Source organism: Pan paniscus, chromosome 1 (assembly GCF_029289425.2).
Source record: "Pan paniscus chromosome 1, NHGRI_mPanPan1-v2.0_pri, whole genome shotgun sequence".
Lineage (NCBI taxonomy): Eukaryota > Metazoa > Chordata > Mammalia > Primates > Hominidae > Pan > Pan paniscus.
In genome coordinates, this window is record NC_073249.2 from 214,647,045 (window position 1) to 214,663,952 (window position 16,908).

General features: G+C 44.3%; 2 protein-coding genes across 2 annotated transcripts; both read right to left on the reverse strand.

The window, feature by feature from the left end:
* Positions 1–1,177: 1,177 nt before the first annotated feature.
* On the reverse strand, positions 1,178–2,786 carry LOC117978449 (heterogeneous nuclear ribonucleoprotein C-like 1). Its single transcript, XM_034951237.4, has one exon. The coding sequence runs from the start codon at positions 2,185–2,187 to the stop codon at positions 1,306–1,308; it is 882 nt and encodes a 293-aa protein (XP_034807128.3). The 5' UTR covers positions 2,188–2,786; the 3' UTR covers positions 1,178–1,305.
* Positions 2,787–5,433: 2,647 nt separating this feature from the next.
* On the reverse strand, positions 5,434–13,534 carry LOC134729815 (PRAME family member 10-like). Its single transcript, XM_063601853.1, has 3 exons — positions 13,248–13,534; positions 12,273–12,851; positions 5,434–11,161 (listed from the first exon to the last, which is right to left on the reverse strand). Exons 1-3 carry the CDS (start codon positions 13,532–13,534, stop codon positions 10,576–10,578), a joined length of 1,452 nt encoding a protein of 483 aa, XP_063457923.1. The 3' UTR covers positions 5,434–10,575.
* Positions 13,535–16,908: the final 3,374 nt, after the last annotated feature.

Sequence of the window (16,908 nt, forward strand, 5' to 3'; positions counted from 1 at the left end):
ATTGGTTGTCTTAAAAAACTCTTTGGCTAAGATTTTTTTTTGACAAGGTCTCACTCTGTTGCCCAGGCTGGAGTACAGCAGTGGTGTGAACATGGCTCACTGCTGCCTCAATCTTCTGAACTCAAGGGATTCTCCCACCTCAGCCACCCAAGTAGCTGGGACTAGAGATCCATGCCACCAAGCCCGGCTAATTTTTTAAAAAAGAAGCAGGGCATTGGTGGCTCACTGGTGTAATCCCAGCACATTGGGAGGCCAAGGCAGGTGGATCACTTGAGGTTAGGAGTTCAAGACCAGCCTGGCCAACATGGTGAAACCCTGTTTCTACCAAAAATATAAAAATTAGCCGGGCATGGTGGCGGGTGGCTATAATCGCAGCTACTCAGGAGGCTGAGGCATGAGAATCGCTTGAGCCTGGGAGGCAGAGGTTGGAGTGAGTTGAGATCATGCCACTGCACTCCAGCCTGGGTAACAGAGCCAGATACCATCCCCACCCCTCAAAACAAATGTTTTGTAGAGATAGGGTTTTGCCATGTTGCCCAGGTTGGTCTCGAAGCCCTGGGCTCAAATGATCCTCCCACCTTGGCCTCCCAAAGTGTTGGAATTATACGCATGAGTCACTGCTCCCACCAATAATTTTTTTCTTTAAATTCCTGGTTTAATAAGGACTTGTTTATTTTGAGGAAAAAAGGTCCCAAACATGGAGCTGTTCACAAAAATAACCCACAGTATCAACTTTAGAAAACACATTTTAAGAGTATAACACTAATTATTTTTCTGAGGATGCATTTGACATGCCAACTCTCATTCACAAAAATACATTGTTAGATTTTTGTTGAACTGCCCCACACAGCACACTAATATGGGGTGTAACACACATACTTCTAACTCCAAGCTGCTATCAGGAGCTACTCAACTCAATGAGATTGCCTTTGCAGTTAGGGAAGCAACTATTGAACTTATGTATGAAAGAAAAGAACTGTATTCCCTGCATAACAAGAGATTATTTTGGAGACAGTTGATAAAAACCATACATCCTTTTTACTGTTAAGTCATAAAGAGGTATCTAAATTAAAAGCAAAAATTGCAGGGTAAGACTTAAGAAAACTTCTAGGAGCACCAAGGGAAGTGAAAATGGAACCAGGTGCAGGGCAATATGAATTACTGAATGTGGGAAGGACAAGGATGGGGAGAACAGTAAGCATGTGCTGAAGATACTAAGGGAGAGGATCTGGTGAAAAATTTGATGTTAGACAAGCTCCTAGGTAAAGAAACAATGGGATAAGATTTCTCAACCCCACTATGTGCTTAAGAGTCATCCTGGCCATTGGTGCTGTCTCTGTTATCCTCTCCTTCCTCAGCCCCTTTTTCATCATCGTTGATCAACTCCAGCTGGTTGTCCCCCTGTTCTTCATTATCATCATCATACAGTAGGTCCCCCTCCTCAACAGAGTCATCTGCACCCCCCTCAGACTCCATCTTCACATGAGTCTCATCGTTCTTCATGGAGCTACTGCTCTGCTCCTCTTCTGACTTAGCATTTTTCACCTCTACCTCTTGTTTGCTCTGTTCCTTTTCAATTTTTTCCAGGTTTTCCAGGAGAGAATCCACTTTCTGTTTTATCTGGGTCAACTCCTGCTTAATGGCCTGAAGGTCATCTCCTTTCAGCTTTCCAGACTTGGAAGATCCCCGCTTTCCACTCTGAGAATTGAAGCCACTTTTGCCCCTTCGTGAGGTGTTTCCTGATACGCGCTGACGTTTCGAGGGCACTACAGCCAGAGCAATGGGAGGAGGAGGAGGTACACGTGCTGGGAAACTGTACATCCCATCATAATAATGCCGTTGAAAGCCATAGTCCAAGTCAAAAGAGGAGCCGTACATCTCTGCTGCTGATCGTTTCACACCTGCGTTTCCTCGGTTCACTTTTGGCTCTGCAGCCAGGTTAATATCTACAACTTGGCTAGCAATCATTCTGCCATCCTCTCCTGCTACAGCAGCCCGGGCATTTTTCTCCTTATCATATTGAACGAAGGCAAAGCCCTTATGAACAGAGCAGCCCGCAATTTTGCCATACTTGGAAAAGATCGCCTCCACATCCGATTTCTTGACAACAAGAGTGTTGAGATTCCCAGTGAACACACGGGAGTTCATGGAGTGAGGATCCATCTTGTTGGTAACGTTGCTGGCCATTGTGTTGGATGATAAGGTTTCTCCAAAAGCCAAAAACAGGAGGCGGGAGGGAGAAGAGATTCGATTCTAAGTCTCTTACTGCCGGGTTCTACGTGGAGAAGCTGACTGCAGCTCGAGGCCAGAAATGCAGCCAAAACAGCTCAGTCTTCCTCTCTTCACAAAATGGCTCCCAACAAGAATTCTGAAATGACGTAAAGAAAAGCACAATCAACATTTTTGAAATAAAGACAAAACTGCATTTAGAAAAAAAAAGATCAAAGCTTGAAACCGTTCTTATGAAAAAAAGAAAAAAAGACAGGATAGAGTTCTGTGCCATCGTAGGCTGCACTGTCACCATTCTACATCGGCTGACTGTAGGTCAGATGGGAGTGTCCTTACAGAAATTGGTGACTTACCAGATCTGGACTCAGTTTGCAGGGTGTTCAGACCTCAGGAAGAACCAAGCAGGAACTCCAGGCTTGAAGACTTTGGGTCTCTCCTCTGGGTCTTTAGAAGCTTTTATTGACCTTTCTAATCACAACTCCCACCCACGCCCTTCCACGTATGCACTGCTAGCTTCCAATCAAAAAGCAATATCTGATTGCATTTCTGAAGTTCCACCCAGCTAATCCTGATTGGGTTTTTGGCTTTCCGCATATTAATGGATTGAACCAAATATCCATTCATATCACATATCCATATTCATTTCATGAATCAAGAAATTGACAGCATTAGGGATAGAGTGGAAGTCAAGAATTGATTCATTTAAGGCCAGCTGAGTTGGCTCATGCCTGTAATCCCAGCACTTTGGGAGGCCAAGACAGGCGGATCACCTGAGGTTAGGAGTTCAAGACCAGCTTGGCCAATATGGTGAAACCCTGTCTCTACAAAAATACAAAATTAGCCGGGCATGATGGCGGCTGCCTGTAATCCAGATACTTGGGAGGCTGAGGTGGGAGAATTGCTTGAACCCAGGAGGCTGAGGTTGCAGTGAGCCGAGATTGCACACAGCCCTCCAGACTGGGTGACAGAGGGAGACTCTGTCAACAACAACAACAACAACAACAACAACAACAAAAAGAATGCCTTCATTCACGAACTCCACAAGCACTGATGGAATTTTACTGATATGTCACCTTCATAGCCCTGAGTGTGAGGCAGGGAAGGGGTTGCTCTGGTCCGGACATTAGACAGAAAAATAAAACCTGAGAGTAGTGTTGTTGGGAGATCTTTGGCCACATCAATATTTTAAAAATGCTTTATAGTTAAAATAGCTTTATAAAAACAGAGAAGTCATCCCTACAAAATAAGAATAAAAAGCTCCATGTATGGAATGGTCTTGTGGGTTTTATATCACCTAAGGTAGCAGGTTATATGCTCATTCTGGTGGAAGAGAGGTGCTACTGAGGGTGTCAGTGGTCTCAGGGCTTAGGTTAAGGCTTCTCTGAAAGAAATTGAAACCATACATATAAACTTTATGAATTTAATCAGTGAAGAAGGGAGGGGGAGAAACAAAAATAAAGCAAGCTTGCAGCTCATTCAGCATTCATCATGAGGTCAGCTTGAACTGCTTCCTCATGGTTGCTGGCAGCCTACTGTCCCAAAATCATGTAGACCTTAAATTACAGTTCCCCTTAACTGCCCTGCAGACAACAATTTAAGCATTGTGAAGCATTAACTTTTTCATTTGACATATTCTTTCAGGTTCTGCATGTCAGTGAAACTACTGATGCCAGGTGATCTGAAGGGCCCTGCAAGGCACCAACTCACCAAAGAATGCAGTTTCAACATCCTGATGACTTCATACCTCTTACTGCTACACCAACTTTCCAGCCGCTTGCTATCTGGGATCCACTGGAAACCCTCAGTACTCCTTGGGGAGATGAATTTGAGGATCTCCTCCTAGCTTCTCATTCAGCCACCCTGTGATCATTAAACTCTGCTGCAAACCCTGCTGTCTCAGAATATTGGTCAGCTACTGTGCAGCAGGCATAGGAACCTGATGGTCCTGTAATAAAATCATGCCAAAATTACAAATCTTATCATGAATGTAGCATCCTCAATTGCTAGCCAACTGTGATGAAAGCAGGTTGTAGTATTAGCTATGATCCTTCCCTTTCATCTAAATGACTCCATAGCCAGCAATTGCTTTGGTTAGTGCGAGTGGCTACATTTTGAACAGAAGATCTTAGAAAGTGTTTGGTTTGAGTGGTGGAACTACCTAGCAACATAGAATATAGGTTTGATAATTTTGTGTTAATACAAAACCAAGTCTCAGTCAATGGAAGAAGATCAAATGGAGTCTTGTTCCATTGTCTTGGAAAAGCTGTCTACCAGGTGATGATGTCTGCTTCTAGGGAAGGCTTTTCCTCGGATATCTTTAAGTTTAAGTCATCTGGTACGGTCCCATCCATTGCCGCTCATGCGCAGATTTCCCTTGGCGTCATTTCTAAAGGATGCAATCTCCAAACGCTAGGGCATCAAGGTCTAAGCATCACTGAAAGCCTCCTTCACTTACTGGAAATAGTCTTTCAAATACTGCAGCAAGGTCTTGCAGTATTGAGTCACATTGTTACTGAATGATGGGCTCACTGTCCTAAGTGCATAGAAGCCAATACTATGACACTATCTTTTGAGAAAAGAAAAAAGATTCAGCTGGATGTGGTGGCTCACATCTATAATCCCAGCACTTTAGGAGGCTGAGGCAGGCAGATCACGAGGTCAGGGGTTCGAGACCAACCTGGCCAACATGGTGAAATCCTGTTTCTGCTAAAAATACAAAAATTAGCTGGGTGTGATGGGGTGCGCCCATAATTCCAGCTACTCAGGGGGCTGAGGCAGGAGGATCTCTTGAACCTCGGAGGTGGATTTTGCAGTGAGCTGACGTAGCACCACTGTACTCCAGCCTGAGCAACAGAGGCTCAGTCTCAAAAGAATATTAATAATAATAATCCAGTTTTCTTTGTTAGTTTAGCTAATTTTAGTTTCAAGATACCATTTGTTCTTGAATACCTTTGCAGAATACCAAGGATACTGAAATTAATGGTAGTGCCATTGAATCTGTAAAATTTTACCTGTGTGATCACCTGCCTAGTAAACTGAGGTTTCCTACCATTGGAGATTTCTCCAGAGATGCCCCAGAAAGGAAACACATTTTATAATCATTTATTTGCTATGACTGTGGCATCAGCCTTTCTAAAATGGTAAGCTACAACGCATCCTGAAAACAGACAGACAATCACAAGAATTGTAGCCTTTTTACCTGGCTCACTGTTATGATTGGTCCATGACATTCCTCTTTCTTACAGCTAGATGTGTGTATGTCCATCTATTCATATCGATATCTATATCTATTTCCTTTTATTACCATGATTCATTTCCACTCCCCTTTCCATAGATAGCCACTCTACTCTTTGACCAACCTTGAATTTGGATGTGACCTTATAGGATATAAGTATATGGAAAGTATATAGAATATATACTGGCATTTCATATGTGTATTTATTTTAATCCACATGTATGCTATAGTGTATGGTGCTACAGAAGACGGCCTGACAATTGTCCAGTCCTGGACACTGGAGAGTGAATGAACATGCTGCTATAGTTAATTTTCTTTCTTTTCTTTTTTTTTTCGGAGATGCAGCCTCACTCTGTTGCCAGGCTGCTGGAATGGAATGACATGATCTCGATTCACTGCAACCTCCACCTCCTGGGTTTGAGTGATTCTCTTGCCTCAGCCTCCACTCTACCTGGGATTACAGGCGCCCGCCACCATGCCTGGCTATTTTTTGTATTTTTATTAGGATGGGGTTTCACCATATTGGCCAGGCTGGTCTCAAACTCTTGACCTCAGGTGATCCACCCACCTCAGCCTCCCAAAGTGCTGGTACTACGGGCATGAGCCATCTTGTCCGTCCTTGTTGTAATTCAGATTTTCAGAACAACAGGGTGAATGAAGGCTTATAATCAACTTAACTATAGACCTTGGTCTCTTACCAAATTTTTAACTAATATATCTTTCAAATATAATAAGAATAAAAGTATTGCTTGCCCTATGTCAAATCCAGCTTAAAGTACTTAAATAGATTAACTCATAACACTCTGTGAAGTCAATCTTGTGATTATTCCTTTTTATGGGTGAGTTAGCTGGGGCACAGAGGTTAAGTAAGTTGGATAAGATCATACAGCCATTGGCCACCGAGCCAGATTTGAACCTAAATTAATCAATCTGGATCTGGAATCTTTCCTACTGACCAAAATACCTATATGCCTCTAAATCCTAAGCTGCTGAGGGTCTTACCTTGTTTCATATCTCAGTAGGAAGGGAGCTAATGTTTATCCATTACATCTGATGTTTAATGCAAATTTTTAATATATAACATTTCATTTCCCAAAATATGTTATTATACATTTACTTTGATTTTTCTGCATTTTTTAGGAACCTTGCTTTTCCTCCTTTAATTTGTTAGTGTGGTGAATTATGCATAGATTTTTCTGAGATTGTCTGGCATTCCTGGAATGGCCATTATATATTACTTTCTTTTCCTTTTTTTTTTTTTAAGACGGAGTTTCACTCTTGCTGCCCAGGCTGGAGTGCAATGGCGTGATCTCGGCTGACTGCAACATCTGTCTCCTGGGTTCAAGGGATTCTCCTCCCTCAGCCTCCTGAGTAGCTTGGATTACAGGCACCCACCACCACACCTGGCTAATTTTGTATTTTTAGTAGAGATGGGTTTTCTCCATTTTGGTCAGGCTGGTCTCAAACTCCCGACTTCAGGTGATCCACCCACCTTGGCCTCCCAAAGTGCTGGGATTACAGGCGAGATTCAGAATGCCTGGCCTATATAATACTTTTTAATGCACTGTTGCATTTATTAGCTGACATTTTATTAAGAACTTTTGCTGTCTTGCTCCAGATCATAGAAAAAAAGGCTTTCAATTTCTCCATTCAGTATGATGTTGGCTGTGGGTGTGTGAAAAATACTCTTTATTATTCTGAGGTTTTTGTAGAGAGTTTTATCATAAAGAGATGTTGGCCAGTTGCAGTGGCTCACTGGTGAAACAGTGAAACGCCTTCTCTACAAAACATACAAAAAGAAAATTAGCTAGGCATGGTGGTGTGTGCCTCTAGTCCCAGCTACTCAGGAGGCTGAGGCAGGAGAATCACTTGGACCTGGGAGGTGGAGGTTGCAGTGAGCTGAGATTGCACCACTGCACTCCAGCCTAGGTGAATGAGTGAGGCTCTGTCTCTCTCTCTCTCTCTCACACACACACACACGTCCTTTCAGGACAAAACCTTGTTCACTCGTGGTGTATATTTAATGTGCTTCCACTAGAAGTGAGAAATTCTCATAGTTTACATAACCTTTTAAAATTATGAATCACTCCAAAGGCATATCTACTATTTGTAAAAGTACTAACTACTTTGTCTTTGACTGTATGACAAGCTCTAGTAGGGGTGTATCTTACTGTAAATTGTTCTGATATAAACTCTAAAATAAACGCAACAGAATTAACCAACTTTTAAAACAGGAAAAATAGGCTGGGAGCGGTGGCTCATGTCTGTAATCCAGCACTCTGGGAGGCCAAGTCAGGCAGATCACAAAGTCAGAAGATGGAGACCATCTTGGCCAACATAGTGAAACCCCATCTCTACTAAAAAATATAAAAATTAGCCAGGCATGGTGGCACAGGCCTGTAATCCCAGCTACTTAGGAGGCTGAGACAGGAGAATCATTTCAACTACGGAGTCGGAGTTTAGAGTGAGCTGAGATCTCGCCACTGCACTCCAACCGGGGCAGCAGAGTGAGACTCCGTCTCAAAAAAAAAAAGAAGGCCGGTCGCGGTTGTGGCTCACGCCTGTAATCCCAGCACTTTCTGAGGCCAAGGCAGGCAGATCACGAGGTCAAAAGATTGAGACCATCCTAGCCAACATGGTGAAACCCCATCGCTACTAAAAAATACAAAAATTAGCTGGGCATGGTGGTGTCCGCCCGTAGTCCTAGCTACTCTAGAGGCTGAGACAGCAGAATCGCTTGAACCCAGGAGGAGGAGGTTGCAGTGAGCCAAGATCGCGCCACTGCACTCCAAGCTGGTGACAGAGCGAGACTCCATCTCAAAACAAACAAACAAAAACAAAACAACAACAAAAAACCCCAAAAAAGCTGGAAAAATAAATTCTGAAAGAATTTCCATCTCTATGAGTTCATCTTCAGAAGTGATAGCATTTCCTGCTTGGCATTTTTCTCCTACATTTTTGGCATAAAATCTATCAGCAAAAAGTATAAACCCAGGTTTGTGTAATAGAATGTTACACAATATTCAAACTTTCCTCAGGCTTTTTCCACCCTGCTGTAGTCATTCACTTTTAGGCTTTCCCAGGTCCTAATACATTTGTGTCAACTGATATAAACCAGGTAACCCACAGTCACAGCCTCCTGCGAGGATTCTAATTTACTCAGTAGATCGGTGCAGTGACTCACATCTGTAATCCCAGCACTTTGAGAGGCTGAGGTGGGAGGATCACTTGAGGCCAGAAGTTCAAAACCCACCTGGGGAACATTGCAAAACTCTGTCTCTGAACAAATAAAAATAAAAATCCAACAGAAAATAATGAATACTACAGAGAATATGGAGCAATGAGAACCCTGGTACAACATTGGTAGTTATGTAAATTAGTACAGCTACTATGGAAAACAGTATGGAGTTTCCTCCAAAAAATAAGAATAGGATTAGCATATGAACCATAAATCCCACTGCTGGATATATATCCAAAATTAAATAAATACATCCAGGAGATATCTACACTACCATGTTGGTCAGGCTGGTCTCGAACTCGTGACCTCAAGTAATCCACCTGCCTCAGACGCCCAAAATTCTGGGATTACAGGCATACACCACTGCACCCAGCCTGCACTCCCCTATTTATTGCAGCACTATCCACAATAGCCAAAATGTGGAATCAAACAAAGTGTCCATCAACAGATGAATGGATCAAGAAAATGTGGTAAATACACACAATAGAATATCATTCAGCCATAAACATGAATGAAATCCTGTCATCTGCAACAACATGGATGGAACTGGAGGGCATTATGTTAAGTGAAGTAAGCCAGCTATAGAAGACAAACATGGCATCTTCTCACTCATAATTGGGAATTAAAAACACGAAACTTAAAAATAGTAAAATGACTGTTATCAGAAGCTAGGAAGGGTACTGGGAAACAGATAATAAGAAGGGGATGGTTAATGGGAATAAAAACACAGATAGGAATAAGATCCAGGGTTCAGTAGCACAATAGGGCAAATCATGTTGACAATAGTTCATAGTAAACATAGTAATTAGTTCTACATAATTAAAACAATGGAATTGGAATGTTGCTAACACAAAGAAATGATAAATTCTTGAGATGGTGGCTATCCCTGTTACCATGATTTGAACATTACACATCTTATGCTTATATCAGAATTTCAGGCCAGGTGCAGTGGCTCATGTCTACAATCTGAGCACTTTGGGAGGCTGAGGCAGATGGTTTGCCTGAAGTCAGGAGTTCAAGACCAGCCTGGTCAACATGGTGAAACCCCCCTTTCTATAAAAAATACAAAAATTAGCCAGGCATGGTGGCGGGTCCCTGTAGTTCCAGCTACTCAGGAGGCTGAGGCAGGAGAATTGCTTGAACCCAGGAGGCAGATTTCTAGAGACTTCTGATGTATAAATGTCTAAAACAGGTTGATCAATCATGGAAGACACCAGAAAGTTTCCATTCAGGTTCCATTTATTTTTGACATTTTTAAATAACCATCCTTGTGGTGGTAACTCCTGCATCACTCTAGAACTTCAGGTTCTATTTCTAAGTCTAGGACACAGGTCCCTGAAGGCCTCATTGATGCCAAGTCAGCATTTTTACCCAGTCCTGCCCCTGGCTGAGTCACCTTTGTTTTTCCACTCACAGTGAGCACGTGCCTCAAATACGCGGCTGTGTGCTTCCTTGAAGAAGCGGCTGACCGGGCCCTGCTGCTCACACCTGTAAACCTGGCACTGTGGAAGGCCAAGGTGGTCAGATCACTTGAGGTCAGGAGTTTGAGGTCAGCCTTCGCCAACATCGTGAAGCCCTGTCTCTACTAAAAATACAAAAATTAGCCGGGCGTGGGGACATACACCCACAACACCAGCTACTTGGGAGGCTGAGGCAGGAGAATCACTTGAACCCAGGAGGTGGTGCTTGCAGTGAGCTGAGATTGTGCCACTGCACTTCATCCTGAGGGACACAGTGAGACTCTGTCCCAAAAAATAAAATAAAATAAAAATAAAATAAAACAAAATAAAATAAAAAATATAAAAAATGAAATAAAAATTTAAAAAATGCACCCATGTACAATATTTTAGTTCCCAAGTGTCCAGAAGAAAGCTTATCCATCCCACGAACCAGGCCTTCCCTGGGAGCAAAGATGGAAGTCTACTTTCTCAGATGGCCATGAGCCACACGTAGGGCAAGGGACGGGACCAAAGAAGATCCTCTTGGGCTGCCTGAATTCCCTGAGTGTACGCATCAGCTCAGCCCGAATTGGGGTGAGGATCTCCCAATTGACATGACCCTTGTAGTCAAGACTCTCCAGAGGGGCAGGATACAACTCCAGGCCTAACTTGCTCAGCCCACCTGTGTGACGCAGCAGGTCTTTCAGAGCATTCATGGAGGTCTCATTTCCATGAAAGTTGAAGGTGGTGAGCTGGGAACAGTGGCTCAGGGCAGGCAGGAGGACCCTGAGTTGGGGGTCCTGGATCCGACAGTCCTTTAAGACGAGGGTCTTGAGAGTAACAGCAACTTTCTCCAGCAGAACGCCAAGGGGCTCAAGATTGGTGGTCCACATTAGGATATGAATCAGACGCAGCTCCTTTAGCTGACTGAGGCTTGGGTACTGAGACAGACACTCCATGTCCCGATCAGTTAGGTAAGCATCACTGAATATAAAGGCCCCCAAGGGGTTCTTGAGGTACCTGGGGAGAGCAAGAAGTTAGTTATGGGCAATGGTGCCAGTTAGAGGAGGGGGGTGGGAAATCATCTCAATGGTAAACTTGAAGTGGGCATTGATTAATTCTGCACCTTACTACCACACAGGTGTTATAGTAACTGCAATGTGGAAGCCTGTTTCACCCAAACACAAGTTTGTTCCCATCATCAGATGATGGTCTGCGTGCAAGGTGCTGCCTGATGAAGACCCAGATCATTCAGGGGCCACTCCATTTTAGGCTCAGTCCTTTCACCCTTGCCTGTGTGATTGGTACCACTCTCACACCTACTCCCTCACCCTCCATCCCAGAAGCATGCACTTCTGATATCAATTATCTTTCCTGGAGTTCAAAACAACATTTTACAGACAGGGAATTAGAGCAGTTTGCTAAGCTGCTGAAGACAGAGCTGCTACTGTGAAATGCACAGGTTTGATGTACTTTCTTTTTTTTTTTTTTTGAGACAGTCTCACATTGTAACCTAGGCTGGAGTGTAGTGGCACCAACCCAGCTTACTGCAGCCTCCACTTCCCTTGCCTCAGTCTCCCAAGCAGCTGGGATTACAGATGCCTGTCTGCATGCCCGGTGACATTTTTTTTTGTATTTTTAGTAGAGACGGGGATTCACTGTGTTGGCCAGACTGGTCTCAAATTCCTGACCTCATGATCTCCCTGCCTTGGCCTCCCGAAGTGCTGGGATTACAGGCATGAGACACCACAACCGGCCACACCTTCCCTTCTTTCATACCATCCTCTGTATGAAGAATGTGTTTTCATCATATTAACTTTATACACTGTTCCTCACAAGGAGTTCACAAATGCACCCTCACTAGATCTGAACCCTCAACTAACCAGCTCCCTACACACCTCTCTCTGTGGCATCTACCCCAGGCCATCCCTCTGCCCTTATTTGACTGGTCTTGTGATACCCACTTCAGGATATAGAGCACTGAAGAGCATAATGAGTTGACATTCTAGCGTCCCATTCCCTGTGACATCACCGGTGGCTGGCACACAGTAGATGCCCATTAACATTTACTGTGAAAAAGAACATAAGTCTGTGGTATGGTCTGCAGAGAAAGCTCACCATCATTTCTTACCTGAGCAGGTGCTCCAGGTGCTCTTTGATATTACTGATCTTTTTTATATAAAGCATCTGGGGGTAGTACAGGCAGAGGAATGGAGAGTCCAAGTCAGGAATGCACGGCCACTGGATGCTCACGTATAACTCACGCTCATAACCGAAGGCTAAAAAGAGTTCACGAAGATTGCTCATCTGGCTCAGGTAAGGGGCAAACTTTCCTGTTTTATTCAGAGAGGACTCTTTCCAGACTTCCAACTCCTGGATACTGTCTGGGTATATCCTTTCCAATAAATTGCAGAAACTTGAAGTGGACATTGAGTAATTCTGCACCTTATTACAGCACAGGTGCACTAGGCCTCTTCTGTAGTGGATCCACCCACAAAGGTAGCTCAGGCATTCATCCAGTGTACTTTCCTTTAGGCAGAGGTCTATGAACACCTTCAAGGGCTGGCGCTCTCCCATCCTTGGACAGTCCTCCACTGTCTGCCTCTTACTCATGGCCTCTGGGGAGCAGGAGAGGACCCTGGCTCCAGACCATATGGTCCAGAAATTCTCATCAACATCCCGCAAATCCAGCACTTGAAGTTTCCACCTCCTGTGAGTAACATAGGGGAAAAGCTCAGAATGTAGGCAAGGACCCACCCCTGACCTGAGCTTTCACTCCACATCCAGGACATCAGTCAGCTGCTCCTGTCCTCAGTGCTCCTCCTTCTGTCTCTTCTCCATCCTGTTCCCCCTTGGATTCTGCCTTGTACCCACTTCTAATACCTTTACTTTCTGCTGGGAGGAAGCAGGCTCCTGTTTCCTCAGTGGACCCTGTATGGTGAGCAGACCTTTCCCAGAGGATCTGGGCAAAGGCCAAGGCCTCTCATGGGCACTGTCAGAAGGCTCTGAGCCACCCTAGCTCCCCAACCCCACCACTCCTCCTGAGCCAGCTGTCCCTTCCCTGGATGCCTGGACCCTTCCCCGCAAGCCACCTGAGTCACCTCACCTGGGGCGAACCTTCTGGGCCACCAGTGTATCAAGTCCCCTCAGGACAGCTTGCAAGGTCTCCAGATGAGGTGTCTTCATCAGGGATCCCAGAGGGAGGCAGAGGAAGGGCCAGGCCTGCACCATCAGCTTCAGGGCCTCAAAACGTCTCATGCTGAAGGCCTCCATGAACATCAGAGGGAAGACCTCCCTGGGCAGCTCATCCAGGGTGAAGATGGTCAAGAACTGGTTCCTCAGCAGGCTCTGCCCTGCCAGCTCCAGCAGTCTGGATGGGGACTGGAGGCTCATTCTGACAAATCTCCGAGGAAAAACTCTAGAGGACAATCAAGTGAAAAGGCAAGTTTCTCGGGCCAATCCCCTGCAATCCCCGCTTCTCCTAGGGCCAAAGTCATTTCTCTAGCATGTGTGAAAGAGCCCTCAGTTTACTCCAATTTCATTCTGCAATAAGTGGCCACAGAGGCATAGTTCTGCCCTTCTGGTACCAAGAAGAGTGTGTCCCAACCTCTAAAGAGCAGGCAAGATCCCTCCTAGTCCATGAATTATTAGCCACTGTTGCAATAAACTCATAGCACTGGCAAATGTTACCGAGGATCTCTGAAGCTCGGATCTCATGCCCAGCTAATCTTTTATTTTTTGACTTTTTGTAAAGACAGTGGGTTTCACTATGTTGTCCAGGCTGGTCTTGAACTCCTAGACTCAAACAATCCACCCACTTTGGCCTCCCAAACTACTGGGATTACAGGCGTAATCCTCTTCCCGGCCTCATTATTGAAAATTTCAGCAAGAAGCTTTGAAAGCTATGTGACAGTGTTATGCATCATTCGCAAGACACAGATGTTTCCAGTACACACCTCTTACACATGTTCAAAATGAACCACTTTGGCTGTGCACAGTGACTCACACCTGTAATCCCAGCACTTTGGGAGGCAGAGGCATTGGATCATCTGAGTTCAGGAGTTTGAGACCATCCTGGCCAACATGGTAAAACACTACCTCTACTAAAATTACAAAAATTAGCCAGGTGCAGTGGTCTGCGCCTATAGTCCAAGCTACTAGGGAGGCTGAGGCAGGAGGATCGCTTGAACCCAGGAGGCACAGGTTGCAGTTAGCTGAGATTATACCACTACAATCCAGCCTGGGAAATTGGCTAGATTCAAAAAAGAGAGAGAGAGGGAGAACTACATTGGATTAGACTTCTTAAGCTCCATCCAGTTAATCATGGTTGGATTTTTGTCTTTCTTCCAGATTAACTATCAAATTAGTTATTCATCCATGAAAGTGAAATATTTAGGGATATGGTGAAAGTCCAGGACTCATTCACTGATTTACTCCACAAACATGGAATTTTACTAATATGTGTCCTTTGTAGTTCTGAGTGTGAGATAGGGAAGAGTTGAATCTCTTCCTGACATTAGACAGAAAGAAAAAAACGTGAAAGTATCTTTGTTGAGAGATCCTTGGCCACATCAAATTTATCAAAATATTTCAGAGTTAAAACAGTTTTACAAAGATAGACATGACAGTCCCTAAGAAAACACAGTAGAAATCTTCATGAATCCAATGATCACCTGGGTGGTATAATTTAATTTTTTTCGTGTCGGGCGAGCTGAGTCTCACTTCATCACCCAGGCTGGAGTGCAGTGGTGCCATCTCGGCTCACTGTAACCTCTGCCTCCCAGGTTCAAGTGATCCTTATGTTTCAGCCTTCCATGTAGCTGGGATTACAGGCATGCACCTCCACACCCATGTCTCCGTTTGGGTGGAAGAGTTACAATGAGGATGTGATTGGTTTAAAATTAAGGTCAAAGATCCTCTTTGGTTAAGATTTTTTTTCCTTAATAGGGTCTCACAATGTTGCCCAGGCTGGAGTACAGCAGTGGTGTGAGCATGGCTCACTGCAGCCAAAATCTTCTGGGCTCAATTGTTTCTCCCATGTCAGCAACCCATACAATTGGGAAGACAGATGCATGCTACCATGCCCGGCTAATTAAAAAATATGTATATTTTGTAGAGGCCAAGCACCAGTGGCTCATGGCTGTAATCCCAGCACTTTGGGAGGCCAAGGCAGGTGGATCACTTGAGGTCAGGAGTTTGAGACCAACCTGGCCAGCATGGTGAAACCCCACCTCTACTAAAAATACAAAATTTAGCCAGGCAAGTTGGCAGTTGGATGTAATACCAGATACTCAGGAGGCTGAGGCATGAGAATTGCTTGAGCCGGGGAGGCAGAGGTTGCAATGATTTGAGATCATGCCACTGCACTCCAGCCTTGGAAACAGAGCAAGACTCCATCCCCCGTTCAATAAAGAATATTTTATAGAGATGGGTTTTTGCTGTGTTGTCCAGGTTGGTCTCAAACCCCTGGGCTGAAATGATCCTCCCGCCTTGGTCTCCCAAAGTGTTGGGGTTAAAGGCATGAGTCACTGCTCCCTTCAAGAATTTTGAAATGACATAAACCAAAGCACAATCCAATTTTTTGAAATAAAGACAAAACTGCATTTAGAGGAAAAAATGCAAAGCTTCAAATTGTTCATATGAGAAAAAAAACAAAACAGGATATAACTCTATGCCATCTTAGGCTGCACTGTCACCATCCCAGACCAGCTGACTGTAGGTCAGATGGGAGTGTCCTTACAGAGAGATTAGTGACTTACCAGATCTGGACTCAGTTTGCAGGGTGCTCAGACCTCAGGAAGAACCAAGCAGGAACTCCAGACTTGAAGACTTTGTGTCTCTCCTGTGGGTCTTTAGAAGCTTTTATTGACCTTTCTAATCACAACTCCCACCCACACCCCTCCACGTATCCACTGCTAGCTTCCAATCAACAAGTGATATCTGATTGCATTTCTGAAGCTCCACCCAGTTAATCCTGATTGGGTTTTTGGCTCTCCCCAGATTAATGGATTGAATCAGATATCCATTCATATCAGATATCCATATGAAGTTCATGAATCAAGAAATTGACAGTGTTAGGGATAGGGTGGGAATCAAAAATGCATTCATTCAAGACCGTGCAAGGTGGCTCACTCCCGTAATCCCAGCACTTTGGGAGGACAAGTTGGGTGCGTCACCTGAGTTCAGACATTCAAGACGAGCCAGGCCAACAAGGTGAAACCCCGTCTCTACAAAAATACAAAAATTAGCCAGGGACGATGGCGCATGCCTGTAATCCAGCTACTCAGGAGGCTGAGGTGGGAGAATCGCTTGAACCCAAGAGGCAATGGTTGCAGTGAACCAAGATTGCACCATTGCACTCCACTCTGGGTGACAGAGGAAGACTTTGTCAGAAAAAAAAAAATTCATTCATTCATGAACTTCACAAACACTGATGGAATTTCACTAATATGTGACCTGCATAGTCCTGAGTTTGAGGCAGGGAAGGGTCTAATCTTTCCCAGATATTAGACAGAAAACTAAAATCTGAAAGTAGTATTGTTGGGAGATCTTTGGCCACATCAAAATCACAAAAATGTTTTATAGTTAAAATAGCTTTATAAAAACAGAGGAGTCGTCCCTACAAAATCAGAATAAAAATCTCCATGTATTGAATGGTCTTGTGGGTTTTATATCACCTAAGGTAGCAATTTTTTCACTCCTGCTGGTGGAAGAGAGGTGCCACTGAGGGCTTGAGTGGTCTCAGGGCTTAGGTTAAGGCTTGTCTG